This window comes from Pangasianodon hypophthalmus, chromosome 14 (genome assembly GCF_027358585.1).
Source record: "Pangasianodon hypophthalmus isolate fPanHyp1 chromosome 14, fPanHyp1.pri, whole genome shotgun sequence".
Classification (NCBI taxonomy): domain Eukaryota; kingdom Metazoa; phylum Chordata; class Actinopteri; order Siluriformes; family Pangasiidae; genus Pangasianodon; species Pangasianodon hypophthalmus.
The window spans coordinates 21,847,844-21,875,261 of record NC_069723.1 but is presented as its reverse complement, the minus strand read 5'-3'; the positions used below and the strand labels follow the sequence as shown (position 1 = coordinate 21,875,261).

General features: G+C 37.6%; 2 protein-coding genes across 6 annotated transcripts in view; one reads left to right on the top strand and one right to left on the bottom strand.

Annotated features, from left to right (window-relative positions):
• gdpd5b (glycerophosphodiester phosphodiesterase domain containing 5b) overlaps positions 1-19,150 on the top strand; it is a 60,787-nt gene extending 41,637 nt beyond the window's left edge. For 2 of the 5 annotated variants that reach the window (XM_034310576.2, XM_034310577.2), the window contains 11 exons: positions 1,066-1,159; positions 2,422-2,567; positions 4,546-4,628; positions 5,963-6,113; positions 6,574-6,795; positions 7,138-7,295; positions 8,917-9,064; positions 10,105-10,187; positions 11,883-11,897; positions 15,078-15,190; positions 17,562-19,150. In XM_034310576.2, coding sequence (XP_034166467.2) covers positions 1,066-1,159; positions 2,422-2,567; positions 4,546-4,628; positions 5,963-6,113; positions 6,574-6,795; positions 7,138-7,295; positions 8,917-9,064; positions 10,105-10,187; positions 11,883-11,897; positions 15,078-15,190; positions 17,562-17,629 — 1,281 coding nt within the window. In that variant the 3' untranslated portion in view covers positions 17,630-19,150. Of the gene's footprint in view, positions 1-1,065; positions 1,160-2,421; positions 2,568-4,545; positions 4,629-5,962; positions 6,114-6,573; positions 6,796-7,137; positions 7,296-8,916; positions 9,065-10,104; positions 10,188-11,882; positions 11,898-15,077; positions 15,191-15,299; positions 15,730-17,561 lie in introns of all 5 variants that reach the window. The other 3 variants (XR_004579494.2, XR_004579495.2, XM_034310578.2) reach the window with 3 other exon arrangements.
• Positions 19,151-20,075: 925 nt separating this feature from the next.
• On the bottom strand, positions 20,076-27,012 carry hspa13 (heat shock protein 70 family, member 13). The gene is made up of 5 exons (XM_026934573.3): positions 26,871-27,012; positions 25,662-26,002; positions 24,627-24,840; positions 23,381-23,548; positions 20,076-21,964 (listed from the first exon to the last, which is right to left on the bottom strand). The coding sequence occupies exons 1-5, from the start codon at positions 26,893-26,895 to the stop codon at positions 21,405-21,407; spliced, it is 1,308 nt and encodes a 435-aa protein (XP_026790374.2). The 5' UTR covers positions 26,896-27,012; the 3' UTR covers positions 20,076-21,404.
• Positions 27,013-27,418: the final 406 nt, after the last annotated feature.

Sequence of the window (27,418 nt, the reverse complement as noted above, 5' to 3'; positions counted from 1 at the left end):
TTTTCATTGACACGTCTGTTACTTAGACCTTTAAACCGAAACACTCTGATTACGTACTGTTTAGGGCACACAAAACACATGCTATTTTGCTCATGCAATAGATGCAATTGTCATTTGACCTTGGCTTGTAAACACTTTTTTTGCAAGTTTAATCAAGTTTGTGTGCTTTTATACGTGTAAGCCTTTACTAAATCAGAGACTCAGTGTTAACTTACATTGTGGAATGTATTACTTAAATTACCTTCTGTAATGATGGATAGTTAATGGTCAGTAAACAGTTACTTACCAAGTGTGTGATCTTAGTGTGTGAGAAAAACCACTGGTTTGTAGGATTTTATACAAGGAATAAAGCACTTGACGGCATGCTGTTAGTGGAAAATAACAACATTGGGGTGGGGTGATGAAGCAGAGTTATTATTACCACCCCTAAGTTATTTTCCAATAACAGCATGTCCCAAAGTGTTTCATCCCTCATATTTAATGTTGTGGAACGTCCACAAAACAAGTTCGTTCCTGTTATCTCTTACGTTATAGCCACTATTAACAGTCATTCACTCATCAGCCTTCAGCCTTTTTTTTTTTTTTTTTTTTTTTTTTTTGCCTCTTTTGAAGTTATGACAAAAAAAAACTTCAAAGCATAAACTCCTTGGCACTTAAGACTTTCCTATGTTGGAAAGCTTCCAGTTACAGCTTTACCTCTGACTGTTACAAAGAACTGACACTGGAGACTCCTTCCAAAAACTGTTAAACGTCTCCTTACAGAAAATTTCATCATATCAACAATTACACAGGTGTTTTTTTTTTTTTTTTTTTTTTTAAGTCTGTTTATGGGGAGCATCCACCATACAAGTCCCTGTGAATGAGCTGTTACTGTTGAAGTAACAACATATTAGAATCAGTGCATGCATCAACACCTTCAGACCAATTAGAATCCAGAATTCTGTGGATACAGTGATGTGGTACAAAATAATAAAATGGTATACAGTAAATCTGGTTCGTCACCCAGATCGCCACTTGACCGTGTGTGTGTGTGTGTGTGTGTGTGTGTGTGTGTGTGTATACCAGGCAACAGGACCGTTTCTGCACATCGGTGCTCTGGCTGCAGTTACAGCATTGGCCTGGCTGGTGGCTGGACAAGTGGCTCGATCTGAGAAGACCAGTAAGTCCTTTTTTTTTTTTTTCCTCACTTCACACTATTTGAACTGTCTCATTAACCGATGTTAATTATTAATGCAGAACAAGAGGTCCTTTTTTACACCACCACATTCCCACATTGTGCCCTTACCATCACTCTTTGCTTAATGAGGGCGCTGGTTAATGTGAAATAAAGTTTTCTGGAATTTTCACTGTACGTCAGTGTTTCCCAATGGTGTCCTTGTTGAGGTTTAACCAAGTGCTGACATACCAGCTGCAGTTCAGGGCCATCAGCTATCGGCCTCTGTGTGTGTGTGTGTGTGTGTGTGTGTGTGTGTGTGTCAGTTTGTAGTAGAAACTCTACACTATCAAACACAGAAGTACAAGAATGGAAAGCAAAATACATAATTTTGCCAATGTTACATAGTCTTATACCACAGCGCTGTTGAATTCTCTAATCTGATTGGTCACTTTGAATGAATTTATACCACAGCACTGTTGAATTCTGGATACTGATTGGTCAGAAGGTGTGGATTAATTTTCTATAACAGCAGCTCTGACAGTAGTGCACCTGCAAATTACAGGTTTATATTATTGCATGTAATCATTTAACAGCTCATTCACTCAATCATGTACAGTATGTGTTGTATGTTAAATTGATTAAAAGTCATGTTGTTATTTAACAAAGAAAAATGTATAATCACTGATATGGTGAATTTTTGTCTAAGATGTTTATTTTGCATTTATGGAAGGAGTCTCCAGTGTTAGTAACAGTCAGTAGGTTTCCAGCCACAGGAAATATTGTACTTTCTGGTTTCCTTTTTTTTTGTCTTATTAACTTCAATAGAGAAAAAAAAGGTGAGGGAACAGCTGTTGATAGCTGCTTTAACACAAGTGATAAGAAGAACTAACATATTTTGCGGACGTTCAACAACATTGCAAGTAATCATTAAAGGATAAAAGTATGATGGATCTTTTTTTTTTTTCTTTAATAAATACGGAAATGGTATTGTTGGCAAATTTCTGTGGTATAAGAGAAATAATAAACTTTGGTGTTGTAACCGTAACTCTGCTTCATCACACCACCTGGTTGTTGATTATTTTCTGGTAAAAGCACGACACCAAGTGTTTTATTCCTTCCTCAACCAGGGCCTCAAATGTGGTTTATGTTTAGTTTTGCACATGTAGCTTTCTACTGATTAAGCTATGAGACAGATTAGTAACAGATGATTAGCCTGTATTCAGTGTAAAAGTATGCTGATGTTAAGACTGTGGTGTGTGTTGTAGAGTTTCAGGTAATAGTTCTGCTCATCTACCTGGTGGTGCTTCTGAGCCTCTACCTGACCCCGCTGTCCATCACATCGCCCTGCATCATGGAGCGACACGACCTTAAGGCACGGCCTGCTGTCATCGGCCAGCGCGGAGCTCCCATGGTAAGTCCAGCAGTTAGGCAAAGCTGCTTAAGATTATTGTAACTGTAGGTGAAATTAAAACACAATTTTAATTCCAGTCACAGTTGTTTGAACACATTTTCATCTCTTTTACCAGACCAGCATGGCTGACCAAGCTCGTGAAAGATTCAATAATTAGCTGATCAGTTTTTAGTAGGGATTTTAAATTAGAGGAAAACATAAAAACATATCGAATACAGCAGCTGAAAGATCTGCTCTCCATGGCTCTGTGCATTCATCCTGACTTCCTGTAACTATGAAAAACAGAGCGTGTGTGTGTGCGTGCATGTGTGTGTGTTAGTTACAGCATAGAACACAACATGAAGAAAATTGAGTTCTGTGCCATGCAGAGGGCAGGTCAGGGCTCGTTCCTGTTACTTACACACACACACACACACACACACACACACACACACACAAAATACACTTCTCAATATGGAGATCCACTTTATGTAACCTGAACTGCAAATGTCTAGACAAACTGACAAGGCTGTTAAACTCTACAAAAACTCTGCATGTTATAATGTTTGTAGACTTAGAGATCAGCCATGAGAGAAATATACGGATGGATGGATGGATGGATGGATGGAAAGGCAGATGGATGGGTGGATAGCAAGGTGGAGGGATGGATGGACAGATGGATGGATGGTTGATGGATAGAAAGGCAAATAGATGTATGGATGGACAGATGGATGGATGGTTGATGGATAGAAAGGCAAATAGATGTATGGAAAGATGGATAGAAAGAAAAATGGGTGGATGAATAGAAAGACAAATCATTGGATGGATGAATGGATGGGTGGAAAATCAGATAGATGAATGTGTGGATAGCAAAATGGATGGATGAATGGGTGGATGGATTAAAATGGCAAATACATGGATGGAGAGATGGATAGAAAGATAAATGGATGAATAAATGCAAATACAGACAGACAGACAGACAGACAGACAGATAGATAGATAGATGGAAAGGCAGACAGATAGATGGATGATAGATAAAAGGATGGATGGATAGAAAGACATACTGTAAATGGCTGGAAAGAAGCATTGGATGGATGGAAACAACTGATAGATGGATAGAAAGAAAATATAAAGTCAGAAATGATGGATGGATGGATGGATGGATGGATTGAAAGAAAGAAAGGAAGACAGATGGGATGCTGAGATGGAAAGAGAGGTGGATGAGAATAGATAGTATATTGATTAGATAGTTGGACTATTGAACAGATGGATGGTAAGTGAGACTTGTTTGTAAATAGTCTTTGGGGAAAGAAAAAAAAAGCTTGAATGGTTAATAGTTCTAGCTTCTTAAAGGGGTTCTACCTGGAACCTTTTTTAAACAGAAGACCCATCCTTACAGGTGCTAGTTTTGTTTAAGAGTGTGCAATGTATTAGATAGAGAAGCAGGCACACACACTTTATTGATCCTGAGAGGAGTTGTAGAGAAATCACATGTCTTCTCTGCATACTGGTTGTATTTATGCCTTGGTGAAATGCCATAAACCTGACATCGGGAATCAGTTAGTGTTGCTATGAAGCCTGGAAGTGTGCCGTCAGTCGTGTCGTTGCATGTGAATAAACTGTTTCCCGCACGAAGCCGTGCTGCAACGCTACCTCCAGGAACGTCCTCCACTGTGAGCTATTAATCAGATCAGGATAATGTAAGAGATTTCGGGAGAGATTCATCTCCTGGGGGAAAAGGCAGGGCTGAACACTAATCCTATCCCTTCTCTCCATCATGCTTTCTTTTTCCCTCCTTTGCTGTTTCCTTATAATGTATTTATTCACTCCCAACCCCTAAGGCCACTCTCTTACTTTTTATTTTACTGCTTTTTTAATTCTCTTCCCTCTGCATTATGTCTGCTGCTTCCTCCCCTGGTGCTTGATCTCCCGGTGTTTGATTGAACTGTTGGATTGAAGGTTAACTCTCCCCGTGTGTCTTTTTTCCGCTTCCTGTCAGCTGGCTCCGGAGAACACGCTGCTTTCTTTCCAGAGAGCTTTGCAGAAGAACGTCAGCGGGTTGGAGGCTGAGGTGGCTATCAGGTAATTATTCATTTGTTCTTTCACATATTTCCTGTCTGTCCTCCTCTGTCTGAGTAAAGTACAGATCAATACACCATTTAGATTTACAGAATTGTGTGTGCGTGTGAGTGTGTGAGCTCATTGGGAGGTGGGTTTAGTCATGTCCGGATGATGGATGGATAAGAGGATGGAATAAAGGAGATGAGGTTCAGGCAGATACAGAAACAAGGAGAGTATGAGTGTACCCGAGAGAGAGCAGGTTCTTGTTGTATGCAGCCAATCCTATATATTCTAAATCTCCAGACACTCACTAAACCACAATAAGTGACAGTTATTAGAGTACGCAAATGTCAGGAGACACATTTTTTTCCAAAGGTTCATCCTTTTTGAGCATATTGAATGGAAATGAGTCATTTTATCTCATTCATTTGAAAATAATGCACCAGTCTATGAAGGTTTTTGGTCATCAAGTTCACTTTAAAGCCAATTAAATAAGGAATGAAACATGTCGGGGTGGTCCGAGGTGAAGTGGAGTTACTGGTACTACCTTGAATTATTTTCCCATAACAGCACGTCCCAGAAGTGTTTGATTCACCTTATACCACGGTGATTTGCCAATGATTAGAAGTTTTAAATTTATTAATCAGCAACATGTCAGTCTTTTAACCAGTTTATAGTTACATTCAAAGCTGTAGAACATCTGAGACAAGTTAGTTCCTCATTTTCACTTACAATGTACCAGCTATAAGCAGTCGTTTCATCACCAGCTTCTTTTTTCTGTCTCTTTAATTTAATAATGTCACCGGAAGGTGCAGACTCTTCTCTCCTGATGTCTGAAACCTGAAATCTTACTGAGACTCCTTCTGTAAATGTTAAATAAATGTCTCCAAATAGAAATATTTCATATTAATATTTATACCTTTCTATTTGTTAAATAAATACATTTTTAAAATAAATCCAATTTAAATTAAATTATTAAATTATGTAGAACGTCTGCCATAGAAATCCTTATAGAAATGTATTAGAACAATTGCATTAATATGAACCTGGGATTTGCAGCTACTCTACTGTCAGAGCTGCTGCTATAGAAAATTAATCAACACCTTCTGGCCAATCAGAATCAGGAGTTCAACAGTGCAGTGGTATAAATTCATTCAAAGTGAAGGGATAATTATATTTAATTATAGTCCTGAAATTGTGTTAAACCTCTCCATAACAGCTGTCATTATTAGAAACATTTGAGGGGCTTCTGCCCAACCTGAGGCTTTGTCCGTCATGGGGGTTCAGCTATAACTTTGTCCTAGCTGGAACAGTTTAATCTGTTGTCGCTTAGTGTAACTGCTGTCTGGTTGTAGTCTAGATGGAGTCCCGTTCCTGATGAGAGATCGTACCCTGAAGAGAACCACAGATGTGAGCAAAGTCTTTCCTGAGAGGCAGAATGCTGACGCATCGTTCTTCAACTGGACTGAACTGAGCATGCTCAATGCTGGCCAGTGGTTTCTAAAGGTAACTGCATGGATGGATGGATGGATGGATGGATGGATGGAAAGATAATGGACAGATCTGTAGAAAGCCAGATGGATAGATATATGGATGGAAGGATAGATGAATGGATGAATAGATGGATGGATAGTAAACTAAATGGATGGATGGATATAAAGGCAGAAAGATGGATGGATGAACCAATAGTTGAATGGATAGAAAGATGAATGGATGAATGGATAGAAAGGCAGAGAGATGGATGGGCAGATATGGATAGAAAGATAAATTGATGGATGAATGTCTGAAAGGGTGGATGGATGGATGGATGGATGGATGGAAGGAAAGATAAATGAATGAAAATATAAGTGGATGGAGGGATAAAGTTAGATGGATGGATGTATTGAAAGATGCTATTTCTTTACTCCACCTTTGCTCTGCTCTCAGTGTGTTGATTTAGGTGTTTATGGTGTTTTTTGTCCTGAAGGATGACCCGTACTGGACGGTGCAGTACATGTCTGAGCGAGAACGCTTGTTAGTGGGGAATCAGACGGTGTGCAGTCTGGAACAGATGCTACAACTGGCAGCCCGCTCCAACCGCTCAGCCCTGTTTACCCTCCGCAGACCTCCACCGGGGCATCCACACAACCTGAGCTGGGTCAACCTCACCCTGGCCACCATCCTGCACTCGGGCATCCCTCAACACCTGGTGAGGCACACGACCATGACTTACTTTATTTTCATAATTTAAAAAAATGGGCATTGCTTTTCCAAAGAACTAACAAATGAAAGAATAAGTAGTTCATTTCCAACAAGCCCTCAGTAGAGGTTTTCTGTGTCTGAATTTCAGACTGTGTTTAATTGACCGTAATTCAGTTAAACACAACATAGTGCACTATGCAGTTTTTATACCCCATTATGTTATATTCTATGTAGTAAGCAAATATAGTGACAAGATAGCGAAATGATGACTAGAGGAAGTTTGGCCTTGTGCAGCACTGCCCCCTGGTGGTGAAGTATGTGTTATTGTGTTAATGTGTGGTGTGTGTAGGTGGTGTGGAGTGTGGACTGGGACAGAGAGCTGGTACGGCAGCAGGCTCCAGGCTTCCAGCAGATCTCCACTAAGATACAGACGCTGGAGAATCTCCATGAGAAAGGCATCAGCAGATTATTGCTGCGCTACAACCATGTCAGTGATGAGGATATACGGTGAGCTGTTTACCTATACACACACACACACACACACACTCACTCTTATTTCATTAACAGCAGGCTAGCAGGTTGTGGATTTTCAGATGTCCAATAACATTCCCACTTTCATGATGTTTAAAAAAGGTGATAATTATTTATATTAAAAATACTTTATTCTTATTTCTAGACCTTTATCCTGTTTATTACACTTAGCATAAATTTCTATTTTTTTACGGATAGATGTTCATCAAACATTTACTTTCCAGTGAATCATTTATTACTGTAATTATTTATTATTTTATGAAACGTACTGTTACATAGATCATCTGCAGACATTTCTGTGAATATCATATCGATTCCTGCTGAAAGATGAGCTGCTTCTGTACAGGTCTGACTGTTTATCATATTTAATGATTTTTCAGAATTTCTCCACAAGTCATTTTTCTTAAGAGACACATCCTGGTCACTCTCTTCATTTATTTCATTTGCTTAAAGCAAAACATTGACATTATCCTAAACGAAGACATTTTTCTTTATACTTGGGTATTTTGTCCACAAAGCTATACAAATTATACGAAATTATTTATTTATTTATTTATTTATTATGTAGGGTATAATATAGGATGTGTTATCACAGTTTATACCACAGTGCAGTTGAATGCTCGAATCTGATTGGTCAGAAGGTGTGCATTATTTTTGTGTAACAGCATGGTTAGGACAGTAGTTCCAGCTGTAACGTGAACGACAATGATACATTATTGTTTCTATAGTAACAGCGCATATACAAGGACTTGTACTGCAGAAGCTCCACATAATCTAAGACTAATAATAAACAGATTTTAAAAATGTATTGTTTAACAGAGTAAAATGTATAATCGTTGATGTGGTGATGTTTTTGTCAGGAGACATTTGTTTAATATTTATGGAAGGAGTCTCAGGTGTCAGCGGTTTGTAACAGTCATGGTGCTTTGTAAAGTTTATCAGCACAGGGAGGTCTTCAGGACAGAGGAGGCTACACATTCCAGTTTCTCAGTAAAATGACAAGCTGAGTTTTTTGAGTGTGTGTGTGTGTGTGTGTGTGTGTGTGAGAGAGAGAGAGAGAGAGAGAGTGTGGCTGGTGAGGGAACAACTGTTTATTGTGCTTATAACATAAGTGATAACATGAACTAAATTGTCTCTCGGACATTCCACAAATCTAACTGTAAAACTTATAAATGTCCACCTTTCTGTACATGAATAAATTAAACATTATAATCGTTGGCAAAATGCTGTGGTGTAAGTGGAATAACACACTCTAGCCCATATTTGGTGAAGTTTACATACTTTTGGTCATATAGTGTATGCGTTATGTGGTACAGTAAGGTTCTGTTAGCAGGAGGACAAAAAAAAAACCATGATGTGGACCTCCAACATCTGACCAATCAGGGCAAGGAGGTGTCTCTACCTGCCTGTCAATAACGTTGCAGCTTTGATTATTCAAAAATTTAGTAGTTATAAAGTACATTGATGCTGTATTTGCTGTATAACATGCTGGTGTTTCTGCTTTGGGACTCGTTGTAATATGTAATATGTGTGTGTGTGTGTGTGTGTGTGTGTGTGTGTGTGTGTGTGTGTGTGTGTGTGTGTGCGCTCCTAACAGGAAGTACACAGCTGGTAATGTGAGCGTGACTCTGTACACTGTGAACGAGCCATGGTTGTACTCTGTACTCTGGTGCAGCGGCGTGCACTCCGTCTCCTCTGAAGCACCACAGATCCTCAAGAAAATTTTATCACCTCTCTGGCTAATGGTGAGAGACTGACACAGCACTTTGTAATTCCTCTTATGGGTTCAGTAAAACATCGATCAAATTATTGGCACCCTTCATGTAACTGAGCAAAAAAACAGCAACGCATACAGTGATTGATCTTGTGAGCTTAAACACAAGACCGTGCTTAAACTGTGTACATTTCCTAGATTAGCAGAGCTCAGCAGAATTTGGTTGCATCTAATTGAAATAGGGGTGTCAATAATTTTGCTACATATACTGTATTTTTAAGAAGGAATGCTATTATTTAAAAAATTTATTTCAGTGGAACATTTGATCCATTTGTCATAATATTCATTTTATACAGTCATTTGAAGCATAGCAATAATAGATAAGTAAGGAATAAAATATTTGGGGGCATGCTTTTATGGGAAAATAATCAGTGACAGGATGCTGTGATGAAGTACAGTAACAGTTACCATCTTGAAGATGATTATTTTCCAATAAAAGTACATCCTGGAATGTTTTATTCCTTTTACACCACAGCAATTTGCCAACACTAACATTTTTTATTATTAAAGAATGACACGTCATACTTTTTATCCATTTATAGTTGCATTTAATGTCATAGAACGTCCACGAAACAAGTTAGTTCCTGTTATTACTTATTGTATGTTATAGCAGCTATACATGTTCATTCCCTCACTTTCTGTTAAAGTTAAGACAGAAAAATGCAACATGTTAACAAGCAACTGGAAAATGTAATCTCTGTCCTGAAGACTTTCCTACAGCAGAAACATAAAGCTGCATCTTTGCATCAGACTGTTACAAAGTGCTGACACTGGAGACTCTTTATTTGTTAAATAAAACACTTTGTCATTAGTCTTAGCTTAGGTAACTCATCCATGATACAAGTCCCTGTGAATGAGCTGGTACTATAGAACCTATAACAGCTTTTTGGATATAAATTTAGGGCTGTTCTCTAAAATGTAAACAAGGCTTATTGGGGGGGAAAAAAAGTGCTTTTTTGTGTCACAGTGCCATCTAGTGTCTGCTCTGTCATATCACTGTTTCTGTTTCAGAGCCCACACGAGTACTGCTTGATCTGGGTCGCTACAGATCTCATCTCTTTCGCTCTTGTCCTGGGGATTTTTGTCTTTCAGAAGTAAGGACTTTATCAGTTTGACTGTGTGATGGGTTTGTACAGGACAGATAGACGGTGCATGCAGAATGAGACAGGACAGATTTTCACACTGTTTGTAACAAAGCTTATATTTGTGCTTTATAAGTTTATTAAGCTACACATCATCTGTATCTGTCTGTCCTTCTGTTTCTCTTTCGTGGATGCACACTGCTAGTGGTAGAACCTCATGTATTGACATTTTTGGTGAAATGGGTTGAAATAAAATACTCTAGAATTAGGAAATCTGTGTAAGAAATAGGTATCAGTGAAGTGAGAAATGTTTGTAGCTTTTTTTTTTTTTTACATTTTTTTGGGGAAAAACAGTTACAGTTTAAAAAGTCATAATAATGTTAAAACAAAGGTAATATATCAATAGTACTTATTAGTGATATGCCAGACATTACGTTTGTATGGTTTTATAGTACTCTGTAAAATGAAATACACACTTAGAAAAATTTAAATAATTTTTAAAAATCATAATAATAACTAGAGTTTAATCTTAAGTTGTTGTTATTATTATTATTATTATTATTATCATTATTATTATTATATTAGAAAAAGGGGAAAGACATTTAATAAGTACGAATTAAAACACTCAGGGTGTGCTTTTATAAGAAAATAATCACAGTTTTATTCGTCTCATTTATCCATTTATAGTTACATTTATTCTTGTGGAGGTCTGCAAAACAAGTTTGTCCCAGCACCTCTAAAAAGTCGTTCCCTCACAATCCTAAGACAAAAATGCTGTTTGTTAGCGAGAAACCAGAACCTCCTCTGTCCTGAAGACTTTCCCGTTACAGCTTTACCCGACACTGGAGACTCCTTCCATAAATGTTAAATAAACTTGTCCTTACAGAAAACTATATATCAGTGATGATACGTTGCTAAACAACAGCACACTTTTTAAACATCAGTTTATTATTAGGCTTGGATTATAGGTAGCACAGAAGTCCCCGTAAATGAGCTGTTAGTATAGAAATGATAACATGTTAAAACGAGTAGATTAATATAAACCCATTATAGAAAATTAATCAACACCTTCTTGACCAATCAGAATCGAGGATTTAACAGCACTGTGATATAAACAGAAAATAGACTCTGGATCACTGTAGAAATGTAATTATTTCGTATGAAATGGTGAAAGGAATGCAGTATAATATTCCAGAGCCATGGATCATGTCATATAATTTAATTGAATTCAGAACTTTATTAAATTAGCATTCACAATTTAAAACTTTAAAGATGTTCAGTATTAAAGATTAGTGTTTCAGTAAAGAATAAAAGAAAACAGAAAGGGAACTGGAAAAGGAAAAAAAGAAATATAGAGTGAGGGAAAAAAAGGAAAGGTGTTTTTCTGCTTGATGATTGAATGAGTGCATGAGCAGTGACTGTGTTTTTCCTGTTTCTATTTTAAAGCGAGATTTGCTCGGATGTTTCATCATTCTGTAAGCAGTAATCAGTGTGGGATTTTTCTGGCTACTGGTTTAGTGCTGACTTTGTGCTGCGCTCGGCATCGTGATTTCAGCTTCTGCTTCTGAACTGACCTCTTGATTCTTTCCTTCTTTTACTCTGTTATCTTTGTGCCCTTCATACTTTTTCCTCCTCTTCCTCCTCCTCCTCTTCCTCCTCTGCTGATGTGCATGCTCCTCTTCTCTGCTGCATTCTGGCATCTCTCAGCTATCACATGATCAGGTAACTGGGTCACTTCTACCGACCCACGATGCTGTGCTACTGCGCATATCACTTCTCATATAATCTGTTTTATACTCCTCTATCTATCTATCCATCTATCTATCCATCTATCTATCTATCTATCTATCTATCTGTGGCTGTTAAATTCCTTTATAACCAGCAACTGAAATAATAACTATTTACATATTTGATATATGAATGCATTTAAATATGAATGAGCATATAATTTTCAAATATTAGTAGTAGATTTACACCATGTGTTTATCAAATAAGCCATGGAAAATGAAAAATCATTAGGAGGCAATATAATTTTTTTTTTACCCACAGTAAAGTTTTCTTGTCACTCATGTGTTTAGCTTGATTTCACATTTCTCACGCTGTTGGCCAGGATCCATGTCAATGTCTGCCATCTTTCATGCTTCTTTATTCAGTATTTGTTTAAATAGTTAGTTATTTAGTTAGTTATTTAGTTAGTTATTTAAGCATCTGTGCCCCAGACACATTTAGGCTGAATCCCAAATGGCTTTCTGTTCACTATATCTGTATCACTCCATAGGGTATAACATAAATACGTGGTGCATTATTTGCACAATAAAATATTATTTTTGTGATTCAGCCACAGAAAAGATTAACTCTAAAATGTGGCTGTGCAAAATTAACTACTTAGCGTTAAGTGCAAAAGTTTGTGCCCCCACCATATAGTTTGTGTGTTTAGAAATAAATAATAAAAAAAACTTTACCTATGTACCTTTACACAAAACCATAAATCTTTTGTAGAATTTAAATATGTTGATGTAGAAAACCTTATATCATGGTTTCAGAAAAATAGTAGAACTTTTCTAGGATGCTAAGAACCATTAACCATCCAAAGCACCCTTAAGGAGTCTTTTTTTAATAGAAGTGTATTTTGCAATTTATCTAAAAGTGGAGGAAATCTGGAGGAAAACAAAAGAGGTTGAAAGAAGGTCTAAAGGCAAAAGGGTGGACGTGGAAGTTCTAGCAGAATATTTATGACACATTCAGAAAAGCTGATAGCAGTCCTCATCAGTGGTATTAATACCTAAGGTATGCAAACTTTTGCACAGTAAATTTTTTATACTTAATTAGAAGCTTAATACACAAAATGCAAAATATGCATGAATAAATAATGCTGTAAATTAGTTGTATTATTAAAAAAGTGGGAAAAAGGAGATTTTGATAGTACTTAGGCATTAGGTGTCTAAAAGAATTTGCTTGTCCTTGAGTATGTGAATATAATACTAATGTAAAAAAAAAAAAAAATTGTATGTAAACAGTCAATTTGTTCTGACAGCCCTACCATCTAGCCCATTTTTTGTTATGTTTTATGCTAAACTAAAACCACCATTCAGGACCTCTATGTCCCTGTGATGTCCCTGGTATTGTTCTTCTTTTTTTCCGCTTTATCAGTAACCTGTTAATCAATTATACACTAATCTAGAGCTTGAAATCTCGACACCCTGATATAGCTTTTAATATTCTGATTAATGAATAATTTGAGTATAATAATTAAGCCACTTCTTATTTCGTCCACTAGAGGGTGGTGTTGAGCCTTTGTTCCTGTCAGTAGCCTATTAGCCTCTGACACGATTATTTAAAGCTTCCTGCCTGAGCGCTGAGCTTTTTAGTTTCACTCCCGTTAGAGTTGAGATGTAAATTTCTCCTGGTAGAGCGATGGAGGTGGCGTGCCTGAGATGGATGGTGGCTCTGCATTAATCACATGAACCTGCACTAAAAGTCAGTTATTTATAGCAGTGTGACTGAGCTCAGACCCACACACACACACACACACACACACACACACACACGCTACAGTGAAGGACAAATAGAGACACTGCAGGACACCAGTGATTTCATATCAGTGTGATATCTCACCAGGGTTCAGCGTTATGTTATTTAATAATCTCATTAGCCATTTATTATTAGTTGTTGTTCTACCAGTAAAGCATTAGATTGTTAGTATTGCAGAAAATATAGTGGCTGAAACATACAAATAACTAAGATGCTCTTTACATCATGCTTTTCAGCCTAAAGATTAGGGATGGAAGATGATGATATGACAAAGATATCCTGAAATATGGCTAAGTGCAAAGGTTTGCATCCCTCTTAGCTTTGGGGGAAAAAAAAAAAAAAGAATAACCTTTTTGTTACAATTTATTTCCCAAAAAGGAAAGTTAAATGTGTAATGTGTGTATCCTGCAACAAGATGACAATCCAAAAGACACCATAATCAACAGAAAAACACTGCTTTGAGGATATTAATAATAAAAGTAATAAAAGGTAATAAGAGGTAATAACGCAGAGGGTGGATATTTTATTAGAGTATATTTATATTGTGTTCAGAAAGAGAGAACTTTTTAACTGATAGCATTTTATTATATATTTTTTCCGTGATTAATATTGTAACATGCATTATGTCACTATTTGTTTACATTGTTTTTATTTTATTTTATTTTATTTGTCCATTTCCTTTTTTGGTCAAATAAATCTGAGCTTTTTTTTTTTTTTTTACCCCAGAAAAACTAAAAATTGTGAAACACAGTGTGTAAGAATGTAAGGTCTTGCATGAAAATGATACAATATTGCCCAGTACTATACAAATAAATATACTGAGTTTACCTGAACCCCAAAAACATCCCCAATGCAAAAAAAAAAAAAAAAAAAAAAAAAGAAGTCTATAGTTTGATCATTCCCATGAGATGGTACAGTTTTACTTCCTTCCAGTAAAAAAAAAAAAAAAAAATTAAGTGTTATCCAGTAATATAAACTGCCCACTCTAGTTTTAAATCCATAATCATCTAGACATTCATTTATCCTGAAGTATACAACAAGTTTTTTTCTTTTTTCTGATGAGCAATGACCTTACTAATTAGCAAAAAATATGTAACATTGATAGTCTGGGAAGGTTTAGAAGGCAATTTGGAAAAAGTCTGGAAGGTCTGGAATTTTTTTCATGAATAAAGGCAAAAATCCTGAGTTAAGTCTTCACTACTTTGAGCTTGTCTTTTCAAACCTCATTATTTTTTTTTCTGAACAGAGCTCAGATGTACAGCCACATAGCAAAGTGTTCAATTTTTAACTCCGTTATTTAGCACAGTAACTAGACCCACACAGGAGGATATCAGTATTGAGACATGTGTATGTTTGTGTGTGTGTGTGTAGGTGGAGGATGAGTGGCATACGTAGCTACAACCCAGAGCAGATAATGCTGAGTGCTGCTGTCAGGAGGTCGAGCCGAGACGTCAACATCATGAAGGAGAAGCTCATCTTCTCTGGTAAAGGGAACCCCTGTGTGTGTGTGTGTGTCCATGCCTTTCATTTTGTGTTTGAGCATGAGCCCCATGATGTCTGCATGGCTCTGAGTGGTTCTGACGTTTCCTAAAGGTCAGCAACAGTAGCAGTTTAACCCCAGCTGTAACCCTCCATCATTTCATCTTCATCCTGCACCATCCTGCACCATCTCACTACATCCCCCTCCATGCTGCTCCTACCCGAACCATCCTGCACCGTCCCTAACCATCCTCCACCATCCTGCATCATCTTTCATCATCCTGCTCCATGCTGATCCATCCCAAACCATCCTGCTCCATCCTGCATCATCTTTCACCATCCCGAACCATCCTGCATCATCTTTCACCATCTTGCTCCATCCCTAACCATCCTGCATCACCTTCCCGATCCATCCTGAACCAACCCGAACCATCCTGTATCATCCACCCTCTCACTGCCTCTCACTGCATCCACCGCTCCATGCTTCACCTCCAGTCATAGCTCATAAATGGCTCTGGTTGTCATGGCCAGTGCTCTCTTCATGGTGAGTAACCAAGTGTGGGGAAAATGTACAGTGCCTTGTATAAGTTTTCTTTCCTTCCATCCATCCATCCATCCAATATAATTTCTTCCTTTTTTCTTGCTTTAAAATTATTTCATCAAATAATTATTACATTTATTAAGAATTTCAAGGTCTGAAACCTGATTTAATAATTTTTAAATACTCGTGAGTAGGAGTGTGGCTGGCACCAGTGACCAAGTCTGAGTTTTTCTTGATTTAATTAAATGTACTTTGTACTAAAATAAGACATTAAACATGTTAGTTGGGTATTTTGGTTATATTGCAGGGGTGTCAAACATACGGCCTACACACTGGGTCTGGCCCCATAAAGCTTCTAATCCGACCCAGCAAATGAATATAGAATGATGTGTTTAAATTAAAATCTCCTTGTGGACCATAATAATAAAAGATTTGAAGGGAAAAAAGTAGCTAGTCTCTGTTATTCCACTAGGGGGCAAAATAGAGCAATAAACTCAGCTACTGACAATATGTGCTAATGATACGTAATTCCAATCCCAGTTATCTTATACGTACATAACACTAAAACCCTACACTTAGTGTCAATAAAGGAAGTAACAAATCATGTAATAAACCACTTTTCCGAGAAAAAAAAAAAAAAACTAAAGAAGGCCATCAGGGTTTACGGAGAGTCTCCGGAAGAACTTCCTTATAAAGCTGTATAAAGTATACCTGAGACTACTGATGCATTTTTTTTTTTTTAAAAAAAGCAAAGCATGTCACACCAAATATTGACTTTGTTTAGTTTAGTGCTGTTTACTGCTCTTTACAGTATCTTCTTATGTAGAAAATGTTTAATTTCGTTATTCTTGAAGGTATCTTCAGCTTTTCTTTATACAAGCCCAAGACTTATATCTGATTAAATCAGGTTTCAGGCCAAGGCTTGTAATTCTTAAAAAAAATGCTTGTCATGATTGTCTTGAATCAGGTATTATAATGAGTTTTGCAGGTGATAACATGTTCAATCTGTTTGTGCATTCAGAATGTATCTTTCAGCTAAATGCTGATAAACATGATGAACACATGTAAGAGGAGATGGTGATGTTTTATTGGTCAGTAAACTGATTTTTAGTTTGGTCCGTCCTACTTGATATTGGACTTAAGCCGTGTTCATGGTGCTTGTAAGTTGTAATTTGCGAGCTGTAATAATGTCATTTCTGACCTTGGAATGTTCAGTGTGCAACGTGAAAAAAAAATCAGGGATGTTTCCATGAAAGCATCTCTTGTTTGCTCTGTCAGAGCACAAAAAGCTCATAAAAAGCTACTTTAAGTGTAGATAATAGCGAGTAACTTAGCAACAAGCTAGCCAGTGGACAATGGCAAGTTAGTAACAAGCTAGCGGGCTAACGTATGTGATGACTCTAATGTTGATGATTACTAATTGCTGTTTTGAAAAGGTATAGTCAGTGTTATAGATTTAACCAAATGTCTGTATGTGAACTGATCTAAAGCCAGTACTGCTGTAAACTAATTTAGAAGTAGAGAAAGGGAACTTTACACTGTTCTCAGTGAGAGCGGCCATGTTGATTTGACGTCACTCTGTAACGGGGAAGGAACTGGTAGTTAGAAGAGTACCACAAGTTGATGAGTTAAAATTTCAAGGGCCGTTTTCGGTGTCTTTTACCGGATGTAGACGGGGAATTACAAGTTGCAGCTTCACTTTGAACACAGCATTAGTGTAATGTGGCCTAAGAGTTTGTAACTGTGTAGTAGGATTTGAACTGGTTGTGTTTTGTGTGTGTGTGTGTGTGTGTGTGTGTGTGTGTGTGTGTGTGTGTGTGTGCGTGTGCGTGCAGAGGTCAGCGATGGGGTCAGCTGTGAGGAAAACGGGTTCGACTGCTACACCAATCAGGACGTTCACTGACTCAGCGCTCCACACTGACGGGGTGAAAAAGTACGATTTACGACTCGGCCATACTGCCTGAACTGCTTTTATTTCTTTTTAACGGCTCCGCACTCCCTCAGAGCTTCACCACAGTTTTCCATTTTCAGTGTCTCTGTGATCTCCGGAATGTCTCTGTATTGCTAAAGGAACATCAGTGTATATTCTGTATAGTTTTTTTTTTCTTTCTTTTTTTTTTGTACTGTAAATTACTTGTAAAGAATTAAGTGTGACCAGTCTGTGGCCCGGTGAGTGCTCAAGATGACTGGAACGTGCACCATTTTATTTTGACTGCAAGCACAGCTGTAATAAAACACGCCCTTCATTTTGGAAATGAACAACTGCAATCAGGGTGTGAGGAATATTTCTAAACTTGCCTGCGTGTATGTGCGTGGTTTATGATGTATGTCATGACTTACTCTGGGACACACTCTTGCCTTCTCTAAGTCCCGAAGCGACTTCCTGTGTGTTTACAGAGTGCCCGTCTTTCTCTTGACTGTATGTGACTATTTTCATACACACCCATTTAACATTTTCAAGAAGAATGATTTTTATATTCGTGCGTTTTGCCTTGCAGTCGTTTAAATAAAGGGTTAAACATTTTTAAATACACGCAGAGTAGTAAACAGGTTACAGTCGATGTACTTGAGCTTGTAAAGGTTTGTTTTTACTCTGTGGTTAGACTGTAAAAGCAGGAAACCATAAGAGCGAGTACAAGCCTTAAAGGAAAAATCCACCCTGAATGCCTTGCATTATTATCCCTTTTTTTATCTCAACCTAAAGAGAGCGCTGCAGCGGCGCTTTAGTCCTTTAGTCTGTCTAGCTCTCTCACCTCGTCATCTGTACACTCTACTCACACAGATCAGCTTCCAAAGCGCTCTAAGCTTCATCGCGTGCGTCATCTCGTAGATCTCTAACTAGCTAAGCCGAGTCTCAACTGCACTGTCTAGTTGCACTGCATCATGGGAGTTTGAGTACAACGTTTGCATCAACGTATCCATGACTTCTACTTTAGATTTCTCATGAATATATGAAATCACTGGAAAACGGTGAATGAGAAAAGAGTTTGTTTTTAGGAGCGAACAGTGAAACCTGGACGTTAGCCCTTAAGTTTGATTCCTATTAAATGTGTTTCAGGGTGGAGTTCTCCTTTAATGTCGTTCTACACTGAAAGCGCTGAAGCTGAACGCGTCTCAGTGCCGTGTGCAGTACTACTGGAAAATATTTCCTGGCCTGGAATCAAGACTGAGTGTTTATATTTATATATTGTACAGTGATTGTGTCACATCATCATCATCATCATCATCGTCGTCGTCATCATCATGGGCTCACTGTATTTTATTTGCTATGAACAGTTTATAAGTTATGGCACCCGAAGACATGTTAGGTGAAGCGTTTTAACAAAAATTTCACGTTCACACAAGAGACAATGAACAAATTGTGTTATTTTGTTTTTATTTTGTATGTGTTGCTCAATGAATAAATAAAAATAATGTTAAAAAAATTTCAACTATTCATGACAGTTTTTTGGGTGGATGGTGAGAAGTTATTTGCAAACAGCAAAAAAAAAAAAAAAAATTCTAAATTGTTGAATCAAGAGAAACAATATACATTCACATATACATGAATTTGTCCCACAAAGACACACAACATTTTGGATTCAATTCCTTTAGGTGTATAAATATATGTATCGACTCATACAATCCTTTTTGCCAGATTTTGACCAACCGAAATCAACTTTATTAAATATTTAAGCTTCAGTACTTTTATTTAGTACTTTAGAAACCAAAAATCATGAAGGTTTAATTAATTAGTAAATTTCATTATTTTAGCTATTATGTGTACAAAAATGTATTAATTCATGTTTTTTTCCACATTTAGAAAATTTTTTAATCGATTTTTTAAGCATTAAGTGCATTATATATAGTTTTTATTTTGTACGTGTTGGTCAAACAAATTTTTTTTTTTTTTTAATTGACTATTTGCCTATTTTTTGTCTGGATGGTAAAGATGAATAATTCACACAGAGCTGCATAATTAAATGATAATAAACTTATTTTTTCAGAATTGGGGAAAAGAAGAAGCCAAAAATCACATCATATTAGAATTACACATGATAAATTTGTCCTGAAAGGATATGAAATTGTTTTTGGTGTTTAAAAATATCACATCATATTAGAATTACACATGATAAATTTGTCCTGAAAGGATATGAAATTGTTTTTGGTGTTTAAAAATATCACATTTTTTACAATGAGTCCAGACTTAATAATAATAATAATAATAATAATAATAAATGACATTTGGCTAGTTTTATTCACAAATTCTAAAATAAAACAAGATTTCCTTATTAAATTTGGCCCAAAAAGATACAACTTTTTCTATTCACGTTCTTTGAGGTGTATAAAAAATATATATTAACACATAGTTACACATAATTAGATGTTTATTCCAGACTTTGACAAACTGACATGATTTTTTAACTGTTTAAGCCACTGTATTTTAAAGTGCAACATTTTTCTTCGAAATTCAAGCTTGAATGTAAGATCTGACAAAAAAAAAAAAAAAATGACAAAAATATATTAAATATGTATTAGTAGGTAAAGGACAGTACCTAATTTGACACACAGTGTAGATTTTTTTTTTTTAAACAGTTGACTGAAATAACTGTACATGTTCACTGAGTCTGAGATAGCATGAACACCAAAACTCTAGAAATGTTACTTTTTGCACATTTTTTTAGTTAGTAAAGCAGACCAGCTTTTGTTTTCCCACTGCCTAAAAAAAAAAAGCAAGAAGAGCAGTCCATGATGCACAAATAACTCCAGTAACCGTAGCGATTTTCTAAAATGCAAAAACAAATTACTGTAAAAACAGCGGCTTAAATAAAAGCAGTCATTAACAGACTGAGAGGCTATAAATAAATAAATAAATAGCTGATGAAAGACTGGTCACATTTAAGAGACTCTTTACAAAGCTATTTCAGAGATGTAGCGCTGCATTGCGCAGCTCTGGGCATGTACTTTCTCCTTCATCTTCCTTAACATCGGTGTGAATTATTATTGGCACCCATCCGGTCGTCTTTTGACTGACTTTCCATCAACATTTCGACTCTGGTGAACTTTAATAGACAGCGATGTGTATGCATGTAGTCCATCATCTCATCACTCTTATTGAAATTAATAAGAAGAGTAAGAGTAACATGGATCCTTGTGAACGCAGCTTTATAGCTTCGGTCCACACAAAAGCAGAAGAACGTAACTATGGTCTCTGCTCAAATTTGGCAAAATAAGCAATTAAATGTAATTAATTTTAATTTATACACTTTATTTTTACATGTTATTAATCTGGTGTTTTATATATTGTCCAATCAACATGTAGATCATCCTGCACAGTCTCCAAGTGAGCTGAGAGTAATTATTTTCTGTAGAAATCCTACAGTTTGGTCCCAGAACTGGTTAGAGCTAGATGATAAGCACCTTATCCAAAGCTTTCAGAAACCCACACTGCTTTATATGAAAGTCTAACCTCAAAGATCCCACGCAATCTTACTGCAGTCTGTGTGGCTGAAAGACTGAAGATGAAACTCTTATTTGAAGTTTGCTATGTTTTAGTTTAAGCGTTATAGCAGTTAAAAAGTTGGGCAAATTGTATGAACCACTAAACATCCAAATAATCACTTTCCACTCAAAAGGGAAATTATTCTTGACTCGGTTCAGTCTCGAGTTCCTCCGCCTGATGTTCCACCTGCTGCGTCTCAGCTGAAGTTGGTTTTGCGCAGGTGTCTGTTGGGAATCTCGATGGCGCTGACCTGCAGAGGCCACGATCCTCCCATGATGCCCGCCTGGAGAGACACGCCCGTCACTACGGCCAGGTCCGGGTCCACACGCGTGTTCACTTCCTTCCCGAAGTACTCGCTGATGATCTGGCGAACGCGGGGGATCCTCGTGGACCCGCCCACCAGCACGACCTCATCCACCTCGTCTTTTTCCAGATGTCCCTCTGCCAGGACCGTCTCGATGGGGGCCAGAATCTTCTGGAACAGATCTGCGTTGAGCTCCTCGAAGAGCTGGCGGCTGAGCTCCTGCTGGAAGGTGACGAGCTCCTCCTGCGCTCCTGTGGTTTGGAGATGGAGGGGGACTTTAAGGGAGACGCTGGATTTCATGGTCAGGCTGAGTTTGGCTTCTTCTACGGCCTGACGGAGACGCTGGATGTCCTCCTTTAACGACGGAGCGACGCCGTACTGCTGAAGTACTCGCTCGCTGACGTACTGGAAGAGCCGCTGGCTGAAGTCCTGCCCTCCTAACTTATTATTTCCTGTTGAGATGAGAACCGAGAGTTAGATTTAAACAGTTCTCAGATGTCAGAGAAGCCGTTATGTCCAGTTCACTATTAAGAAACGGATGACCAAGTGAGTCAGACTTGCACTTTCAAATATTTTTCTTTTAAAAGTATGATTTTGTTTAAAATACCAAATATATCTTAGCATAAATACCTACTAATTTTTACTAATATAGAGCTGAGTGCAAAAGTTTGCACACCCTATAGTTTTTGAATGGTAAAAACATAAACAGAATCAAACATGGAGTCAAAAGGTGTTCAGATCGTTTCAGAGATTAATTTAAATAAGTTAGTATCCAGCTTGATAAATGAGGCACAATGTTGAGCTAAAGGTAGCTACTTGCTACACTCTACTTCGGACACGACATTAAAGAGAAACAGGTTTCTCTTTAATGATGTTCCTGAGATGTCCATGTAATTTCTACTAGGCTTATGTGATAGTGGTTTTTCCCTGACTGCAAGTTTCCATTTTAAAATATCACAGCAAATGGTTTAATCATCAAACCCCGGCAGCATAAAGAGACAGGAAATCGAGGATCTCCCCCACTACAGTTTTAAGCAGAGTCCGGAAGATGTAATAATAATAATAACAATAATAATAATAATAATATCAGGAACTGTGGTGATCGCAAAACCTCAGCGGGATGGTGGATTTTTAAGTGACTCTGCAGTAATGTAGTAATTCTCTGATGGTGCTGCTCAGTGTTGAGTAGGAGAGCGCTATTAAAAAAATAAGTGTATTAAATTATTAAATTATTAAATTATCATCATCATTATAGATTTGACTCTTCGTTGTATGCCTATTTAATCTTTATGCATCAAAATCTTGGGTTCTTTTTGATGCATAAAGATTTTTTTTCCTCTTTCACGGCCAGCAAATCACCTGCGCAATTCATTCCAGATCCGCAGTCGATCTGCTCATCTCTCGTTTTATTGAGGAGAACAAGACTGCTCTTTTGGTGGATTTTTCAGAGATAACTCAGACTAGCGTACTCCGGTGTTTTCGTGGAGCTCCTACGCAAAACGCGGAAATGTTGTCAGGTCTGGTGACATCAGCGATATAATCAGCGATAAACGTCACTGATATCGTAACGTAACATGGTGTATAATATCACATGCAACAAGTTCCACAGCGACCTGATGGACACTCTACATAAACAGATTAATAAACGTGTGTGATTGTTGACATGCGGGATTTCTTCATGTAAGGAGATGTTTATTTAACATTTACGGAAGGAGTCTCCAGTGCCAGTGCTTTGTAACAGTCAGACGTAAAGTTTTCTGGAGTGTGAAAGTCTAGGACAGAGAATTTTTTATTTTAATTGCTGGGTGTGAACTTCTAATCTGTGGGAGTATGTTTGTGTGTGTGTGTGTGTGTGTGTGTGTTCTGACCTGCCATGGCCCTGGTGAGGAACATTCCCCCCTGCTTATTGAGCAGAGACACATCCAGCGTTCCTCCTCCCAGATCCACCACCAGCACGTTAAACACATCCACTTTATGAAGCCCGTACGCCATCGCCGCTGCTGTGGGTTCGTTAATGACCCTCAGGATGTCCAGCCCTGAAGAACAAACCGCATTAATCACTGTTCGTCAGAAGCTGTTCAATTCCTATAACAACAGCAGCTGTAACTCTAATGCAGCTGCAAATCAAAGATTTATATTATTACGTTCTCATTTCTATAGTAACAACTTACACAGCGACTTGTATGATGGACGCACCACATAATCAAATACTAAAAAATAAATACACTGTTTATAGCAGCTATAATGTAAATGATAATGATAACTGACTTGTTTCACTGTGTTTAAAAAGAAATTAAATGAACTATAAACAGATAATTGCTGTAGTATAAAAGGAACAACACACTTTTGGACTTTTGCTGTTAGAAGAAAATAATCAAGTTCAGGATGGTAACATTTACATCACACACACGTTGTTGATTACTTTCCTAGAACAGCAGGTCACAGTGTTTTATTTCTCACTTAAACTCCAGCACGCAGAACTGAAGCGTTTGCTTTGCCTTCTTCAACCATGAGTGTATACAGTACCTACATTACTCATTATTCATACTGTGAATGTAAGATGATGAAAAACACAAACACATTGCAAACAAGTGTTACTGCATCATAAATAACAAGAGCCAATCAGGTCACAGGATGCAAATGAAGGCCATTTTATCAATACAAAGAGGCGGGGCTTGGAGGTTTATGAAAGTGAACAAAGGAAAAGAATGCAACTGTGGAAGTGCTACTAAATCACAAAATATCAGGTCTCAATATGCAAAGAAAGGTCACGCAATAATGTTTTACTAACAAAAGGGGGCGGGGCTTGGAAGTTTGTGTTTCTAATTTGCATATTAATGCATCTGCATTTCTTCAGAAGGTTAAAACTGTTCATTTTAATGGATTTTTTAACCAAATGGTCTTTGAAACTAGAAACTTAACTGAAAGTCTTTTATTGAAACTGATTTTTTCTGACTTTAAGCAGGTGTTAATGCACGCAGTCCCGCAGTACCATTGCTGTGATGATCATTAATGCACATGGCAGCTTCAGATCAGATCTGATCAGATCATTTAACTGCTAATCTATAGCTATAGGGAGTGTAGATTAAGCAAGCGGTTTATTGGCAGACGGACCTGCTAAACTGGCAGCTCTGATGGTGTAGTTCCTCTGCCTCTCGTCGAACTCTGCTGGCACTGATATCACCGCTTTGTCGATGGGGACCCCGAGGTGCTCCTCCGCCATTTTCTTCATCTTTAACAGCAGCCGAGAGCCGATGAACTCGGGGCTCACGGTGAACTTGCTGTTTGTGTTGAGCAGGAATTCGGCACTGCCGTTGTTCAGCACGACCTGGAACACAATAATGATGTCAGGACACATCTGCAAAGCTTCGAATTCTGTAAACTCAACTCTTTAGAGGTTGAGAAAGCCTGGAATATATACAAAGGGGCCAATATTTATTCACAACAACCAAATAAATGTGATATTACACTCCTTACATTGCACTGCTTTGTATACATGTGTACACTGTATATATACAGGGCATGTGCCAGTAATCAGTTATGCAATATGTAAGGGGTGTGCTGTTATAGGAAATTAATCAACCACAGGCTGGTGTGATGGAGCAGAGTTACTGTAGATTATTTTCCTACAACAGCATGTCTAACTGTTTTATTCCTCTTACACCACATCAATCTGTCAACTTTCTATATGTGAAAAAACAACATTGTACTTTTTATCTGTTTAACGATATGGAACGTCACTGACACTGGAGACTCCTTCCATAAATGTTAAACAAACGTCTTCTAAAAGAAAACTTCTCCATATTAAGGATTATACATTTTTCATTGTTAAATAACAGCAGGCACGTTTTGTTAATTCATTTATCATTAGGTCATGTTGAGCGTCTGCTGTACAAGCCCCTGTTTACGTTGTTACTACAGAAATGATGACGTATTAGATAGCATATATGTAACATTTATACATCATGTATATAATTGTACATTTTTCATAACATTCTGTAACATGCTGTTCTTCTTACTTGTTAAAACAACTGAAACCTAATAAACTAAATGATGTGAATTAAGTTTCTTTGCGATCTTCCTTTTGCACTCTACGCATTATACTGCGTATATCACACATTGCGGGAACTTGAAGGCGCACTTTTTTACCTTGAAGGGGTAGCGAGCGCTCTCCTGGTCCAAAGTCGTCTGGTCAAAAATCTTCCCTATAAATCGCTTGGCATCGTAAACCGTGTTTTGCGGGTTGATGTCAGCCAGCTCCTGGCCTTCGTGTCCGGCGTATACGCCTGTCGCGGTGAAGGACACCACACTGGGGATGCTTTTTCTACCCTTCTCGTCTCCGATCACCTCCACGTCCCCCGTCCCCGGCTGGAAGACTCCTACCGAGCAAAACGTCGTCCCGAGGTCGAGCCCGATGACTCGGGGTTTAGGAGGAGGCAGATACTGCTGTCCCAGATATCCGGCTAGGAATAACGCCAGGATCACAGAACCTGCAAAAAAATAAATAAATAAAAAATGTATCATAGTTATGATTAATGAAATGTGGAATAAACTCGCATGTCATTGAGAAAGGATGCGCTGAGGGTTCATGAATCAGCTTGAAAGTCGTGATTTGATTCCGAATGACACACACAAAAACACACTGACGAATCTGGTACTGTTAACGAGCTGCTCCTGTAGAGCAAGCCCCGCCCCCGGAGGCGGGACATAAGCGTTCTAGAGAGCATTTAATTGGATGAACAAAAGACTAGTACAGGTTGAGTCATGAAAAAATTTTAATCATTTCAAATCAGAAGTGATGTACTATAAAAAAATCATTTCCAAAAAATATTTTTTGTATTTTTTTTAAAAGATATACGATCATACTGGTGTCCATAATATTAACAAACTTTTATAAATAACTTTAAAATAAAAATTGTTGATTTCAAAAGCTTTAAAACTGTTTACCGGGCTGTCCCATGGGTTCCTAAATGTTTCCTTTAAACCTACAAGTGTCCTCATTATTAACACTTTATTCTATTAATATTTTTTTAATAATTTGTACTGAATTTTGGTAATAATTATAAATATTATGAAGCAGCTGTCAGTGTTGAAGATGTTATCAGGCTAGCTATCAAACCTAGCTGGCTAACTAGCTTAGCTTACATGAATAGTACATATCATATTATACCATAAATTACAATAAATACACAGTTAATTACGTTAATTATAGGAATATAATAATCATTAGAACCGTTACCTAGACAACTGAATTAGCATTAGACCCGGAAATGAGCAACAATAATTAACTTTCTATCTATTTTCTCCTACTTATCGCTAAATAATCTGACTAAACAGCTAGCCCGAGAAATTACTCACCGATTATAGACATTTCTCCTGCCATTTCTGTTCCCTCTGTTTTAATAAATAACGCTAACTACAGTGACGTTCATTCAGTAACTGAAACCGAGCCGGGAGACGAACATGTTACCACATACATGTACACGTCCACCTAACGGGAATGTGCTCGGTTTATGGGAAATGTAGTCTTTTTCCGCACAAGTACACGCCGAATCAATTATTTCCAAAACGACATGTCCCATAATGCTGTGCGTTGCCCTCTTTCCGGAAGTTCAGGACGCTCCGCCTTGTACGCGCTGCAAATTTACATATCACGTAAATTTTATCCAGAAACAAATTATTTAAAAAACGAAATCCGTTTGTAAGTGAATTAATAGCATTTATATGTATAAATACAATTAATATGTTTTACTTTTTTAGCTGCCGCTTTAGCCGCGCCTACTAGCTACGTCACTTCTTTCGCCATATTGGAAAGGGTAAGATTAGATTGTAAACTTTTGGGAAGATGTGTACTTTGATAAAATCATACTCTGTGTGGTATGTAGGTTAAATATGTGGTTGGGTAG